At 44.1% G+C, this 6,000-nt stretch overlaps 1 protein-coding gene across 47 annotated transcripts in view; it reads left to right on the top strand.

Moving 5' to 3' along the window:
- Positions 1-3,123, top strand: part of celf4 (CUGBP, Elav-like family member 4) — a 1,189,091-nt gene extending 1,185,968 nt beyond the window's left edge. For all 47 annotated transcript variants that reach the window (XM_078220798.1, XM_078220789.1, XM_078220922.1 and 44 more), the window contains one exon: positions 2,996-3,123. In XM_078220798.1, the coding sequence (XP_078076924.1) occupies positions 2,996-3,123 (128 nt within the window). The remainder of the gene's footprint in view (positions 1-2,995) is intronic.
- Positions 3,124-6,000: the final 2,877 nt, after the last annotated feature.

The raw sequence follows: 6,000 nt of genomic DNA on the forward strand, positions 1-6,000 counted from the left end.
AAATCCCATGATTTTCGTGCCTTGCTTTCTCTGGTGAGTTCCTGAACAGCCAGACAACCTGTGCGCTCTCAGGTAAAGACAAATTTCCTGGTCACAGGAGCAGATGATTAACACTTTACCTGTTTAAGTTGCCGACATGCCTGTCCCGCAGTGTTTCCCACACGCTGCAGGACATGCTCAGGTTAAAGGTGAAAGTCGGCAGGGTCAGCATTTTTAATCCGTCACTCACTCACAAACCTACCCACCTTGACAGGTTAAAGCTCCCCTCTTAGACTGCAAAATAATGGCAAGGGAGGGAGCATTGAAATTTATGATTTCAACATTTGTAACTAGGGCCACAGGCCTCATTGAGCCATTCCATTGAGCAGCAGGCATCGGTCAAGTCTCCTCAGGCAGCTGATCGGTTTCCTCTGGCAGTGATGCCAGCAATAGCATTCAATTGGACCAAGGGAGGCCACCACGAGGGTGGGGGCACAAGGGCAGAATGTCAGTGCCCCTCAGTAGTGCTGGGGCCAGAATGAGCATTTTTTCTCTTCCTGACTCCATGTTACGGTAATTTTTAAAGTAAATACTAATCGACATGTTGGCACCTTGCACAATTGCCTTTAAGAGCCACTTCTAAGGCCACAGCAGAAACTGTGCGCAGCTTGCCCAATGCACGTTCTGCTCAGATTCCAACCAGCTTCCAAGAGGCATTCTTAAACAGAAATTCCTGGGCACATGCACAGGACCCAATGCCTAGTAATGGCTGCCACCAGGGATGCTTGAATATCACCTGAGCCAGTATGGCAACTTAGAACATTCCAGAAAACTAAGTGATGTGCTTCTCAAACACGAGGCCAGATGCTCGGGAAATAAAAGGCTTTTATTTACTGTAATGAAGCAGCCAATAATTATATACACTATCCCAGACTGAAGGGGTCCCAGCCAGAGCAGGGACTTTTATACCTCTCCCAGGAGGTGGAGCCCGACTGGGATGTACCACAACACTACAGTACAAAGGTGTAACAACCCCACCCTAACCCCAACAGCAACAAGTAGCACAACCCAACAGTAACATATGTACATCCTTGTAGTACTGGCCAGACCCTGGCTCAGTACTATCCAGTGGGAACCAACGATGGTTCACCACACTAAGTACAGTTGTCGAGTCTGCCCATTCTCAAACATTTTGCTGTAAATTATCAAGTTCAGCCTTACAAAAGGATTTGAAATTTGGAATTCTGTGATTTGGTTCATGCCTATATGTCGATCTGCTTAATCGATGTAGGTGAGGGAAGTTATTGGCTGCACTGCTTCTGAAGCCCTTAATTTCTCATTTTGCTGACTGCAGTGCATTCATATTAATTTTCCAGACAAAAAATTGGAGTAGATTCACAACAAGAAGGTCAGGACATGATGACACAAGACACACCATTGCGTTGTTCCAGGAAATTGATGTTCTATTTGAGTATCTCTGTGTTGTCTATGCATCGTGGCCAGAGGAAATCCATTATTCATTGTAAACCAAATATCTGAAAGTATGATAAAAATTCTGGCTCATTCTAAACCGGTAATAAAATTAGGATGAAGTGAGAATCTCCATATTAGTTGTACATGCTATCCATTAGTATATTGTACTTTTAATACAGCTACTTGGTGAAGTATCAAACTTAGTTGACGTTGATTTCTCAATACTTTGCCTGTGTGAAAATTTAATTTCACTCTTTTCTTATTTTAGTATGAATTGTAGTTAGCCAACTAAACAGCATGCAAATCCACTTGCACGAAAGAGATCTTTAAAGGCAAAAACTGAGACAGTGAGTGTCCCGAAATAGGATTGCTCACAAGGCCATTTGATTCACTATTAATCACCAATAACTCTAACACTATGTGTTTTGTAATGAACTGTGAGGTTAAGGTCTTCATTTTAAAAATATTGTTCCATTAGAATTACAGGCAAGTCTGCAAACAGAAGATTGGTTGGCTTATGATAACTAGACATGTGAGAATACTTTGGCAATCTTGTATAATGTTTAGTGTTTCCTGCATTCACTTTCTATGGCCCTAAAGTAAAATGACCTTTTTAAAATGGTAAAAGTTACCAAACCCATTTGCAGGTTAATAGTCAAACTGAGCATTTGAATCAAATCTGGGGGATTAGCGAGGGGGAGGAGGGCGCTATCAGAGGATCATATTCGCCAACGATTCTCAATTTGTTCGTTCTGTCTCCTACTCCTATTTTTAAGTAAAGCCAAATATTTAGTGGGATTCTGATTTTGCTGATCCAGTTTGAGCTAAACAAACCTCCTTAAATGCTCTTCATCTCTGCACACCCCGATATAAAGTGATAAGATTTTATATTGCAACCATGTACGGTTGGACCAGATTGATTTCTAATCCCCTGAGGCAAGATTTACCATCAAAAACCAAATTAGTCTGCAGCATCTTACCTCCTCCCGAAATGTTACTTGTCCCTCATTTTGCTTTGTAACCACGCTTCCTTCTTGCTTTCTTGCTCCATTACCTTCCTCTGTTGACCAGTCATCCTTAGCTTCCATGATCAGAAACAATAACTCCCCCCATCAAATTACTGCAGCAATAACATGAACATCAGAATCTTGCATTTGCACAAAACTTTGATCTTAATTTTTAAATGGGCAACATTGCCTTTCGCTAAATTATATTCACTTAGAAGGCACACAAGCCTTCAAAACAATCAGAAATTAACTTGGTCCAGCCTATATATAAAAAGATTGTGATTGCCAGCCACAAGATTGTTAACATTTGTAAACGTGATATGTTAACCTGTGGGACTTGAACTCTTCAGAACTTAATGTTCTTTGGCTTCCCCAGTGAATATTTCCATTTAAATGTGGAGATACTTTTTCTTTAAGTGGAAAGAGCAGTCTGGTGAAAACAAAGGGTTAATGCAAGGTGATAATGCAATACAAGCATGAACTGTTGTATTAGTTCTTCCTGGCCCACGAAGTTGTAAAACCAATGTTTTTGGCAGGTTTTGTGAGTTTTGACAATCCTGCCAGTGCCCAGGCTGCCATCCAGGCAATGAATGGTTTTCAGATTGGCATGAAGAGACTTAAAGTACAGCTGAAGAGGCCGAAAGATGCCAACCGCCCTTACTGAACCGTTCCAACTCAACTGAGACTTGAGAGCTATTACAGGTAATTCTCAAACTTTCAAGCTTTGTATAATGGTGTGTATACATTGTGGTTTTGTTTTAGCAGTTCTGATTGACAATTTAACCTCTGGTGCCTGTTATTTGCATGAATCCGATCTATTCATGACCAGCAATTCTAATATTTGACTGAACGATGAGGTGAAACTAACATTCCCATAGCCTTTAAAATTCAAATTCTTTTTAAATTGGATGGCTGTTTACAATGGCCAATCTAAATATCACAGAAATCGAATTCAGTGACAGCCAGTCCTAGGTACTGCAGCTAATGCAAACAGGAATGTTCCTGGGAATATTTTCTTAGGTGGTAGTATTTGTTACTATCTTCCGAGCACAGCATTGCTCAGTTGAGGTGATCTGATGAATGGACCAAATCATTTTTACTGAGGTGTCCTCATTAACTGCATTTATTTGTATTTTGAACCAATTTGGGTTATACGCAACTTATGAACTTAGTTCACACCACATCTGTTTTCCAGGTGCAGTGAGGGCACCTAAACATTCCAATATGTCAGATGACTTGCATACATATTCCATATCAGCTGTCTCCAGCTGCCATATTGGTAAAGGATTCTGTACCGGTGTCCATGGCCCATTCCTGAACCAGGTGTTAGGCACTTTGCATATGCAAAGAGGAGACCTAATGTCAATTTCAACCCAATTGGGTTGAACTGCATGCAGCCAGTGCCTGGTGCATGCAAGATAAAGAATACATGATGTCTAATTTCACCTTCTCCTCCTATAAGTTGTGCAATTACCCACCACCATTCTCAATTGGATGTGGATCTGTTGGCTCAGGGATTGCTTAGCTCAACCTATCACATGCTGCTTCCTCTGTTTAGCATGCATATAATCCTGTGTTGCAACCTCACCAGACTTTGCACCTCATTTTTAGAGCAATATAATAGACCATGAAGTTACAGATTGTGATTGAATACAGTTCTACTGCTGCTGCTGGCCCACGGCATGTCATGAATGCCCGGTTTTGAGCTGCTGTTAGCTGTTCTAAATCTATCCTATATATCATGGTGGTAGTGCTAAACAACCCAACAGAGCGTATCCCCAGTGTGAAGATGAGATTTCCTCTCCACAAGGACTGTGCAGTGTTCACTCCTAACAATATTGTCATGAACAGATACATCTATGAGAGGTAGTTTGGTGAGGATGAGGTCAAGTATGTCTTTTACTTATGTTGGTTTCCACACCACTTGTGACAGGCTCAGTCTGACAGGGCGGCACGGTAGCACAGTGGTTAGCACTGCTGCTTCACAGCTCCAGAGACCTGGGTTCGATTCCCGGTTTGGGTCACTGTCTGTGTGGAGTTTGCACATTCTCCTCGTGTCTGCGTGGGTTTCCTCCGGGTGCTCCGGTTTCCTCCCACAGTCCAAAGATGTGCGGGTTAGGTTGATTGGCCATGCTAAAATTGCCCCTTAGTGTCCGGGGATACGTAGATTAAAGGGATTAGCGGGTAAAATATGTAGGGATATGGGGGTAGGGCCTGGGTGGGATTGTGGTCAGTGCAGACTCGATGGACCGAATGGCTTCTTTCTGCACTGTAGGGTTTCTATGATTCTATGATATCAAGTGAACTCTGTCATGAGTGGTGCTGCAGTCACTCTCGGTGATGGATATTGAAGTCCACCAGCCAGGGTACATTCTGTGCCCTTGCCACCCTCAGTGCTTCTTCCAGTGGTGTTCAACATGGAGGGGTACTGATTCATCAGCTGAGGGAAGGCAGTAGGTAGTAATTAGCAGGAGATTTCTTTGTCCATGTTTGATCTGATTCCTTGAGATTTCATGGGGTCCAGAGTCAATGTACAGCCTTCTGACTGGATACCAGTCTGCTGTCACCACTGCTGGTTCTCTACGGCCTTTGGGATACGACATATCCAGCATCGGCAATCCTAAGCCTGGGACATTGACTAAAAGTAAAGATTTACACCAGAATTGTACTGCCCCGCCCGCCACGGAATTGGAGCAGGTGAGGGGTGAGCAATGGAAATGTCTGTTGACCTCAGGTGGGATGTTCCGGTCTCGGGTCGAGCGAGTCCATAAAATCCCACCCTCAGTGTCTCTATCAAGCTGTTGTTTGACTAGTCTGTGCAACAAGCTCCCAATTACGGCGCAAGCTATTTGTGAGAAGGATTTGCAAGGCCTGCTGGATTGATTGTGCCTCTGCTGTGTCCCAACCCTGTGCTAATGACAGTTGGTCAATCTGGTTTTATTCTTATTAGTCATTTGCGTAGCAGTGTAAAACTGAACGACTTGCTAGACCAGTTCAGGGAACAAGTAAAAATCAACCCTGGGCAGAATTAAATGCCCCCCCCGCCCAATCCCCAATGCCACCCCCCCCCCCCCCCCCCCATTACCCACATACTTAGAGTGGGAGATGCCATTTGATTGGGCAGAAGGATGCAGAATATTCTCCACACTCCCCAATCAAACTCAGGGTGGAAAAAGTGGAATCCTAGAAGGGGTTGCTTGCTCTCAGGCACTCTGTGCCCAATCAAGGGACCTGAATCTGGGAGGGGTGAACCCGCGTTAAGTCACCCACTGCCCCCGCTGTCAATCCCCCTCTGCCTATGGCCAGTGATCCCCTTCCTTTCACCCCCATCCTGCCCTCACATCCCCATTTGCAAGCCTGAGTGTGCTACCGGCAGTGGCCACCATTCATGGGGCGCGACCATAACGGTAGTGCTGCTGGCTTCTGATTGGCCAGCAGTTCCTGTGGGTGGGATTTCCATCATATTGGGGCTTTAATGGAGTGGGAGGTCCAAAGCTGCCCAGATAAGTGCCTGATCACCGGTATTTGTGTCTGACTTCCC

This window comes from Mustelus asterias, chromosome 1 (assembly GCF_964213995.1).
Source record: "Mustelus asterias chromosome 1, sMusAst1.hap1.1, whole genome shotgun sequence".
Lineage (NCBI taxonomy): Eukaryota > Metazoa > Chordata > Chondrichthyes > Carcharhiniformes > Triakidae > Mustelus > Mustelus asterias.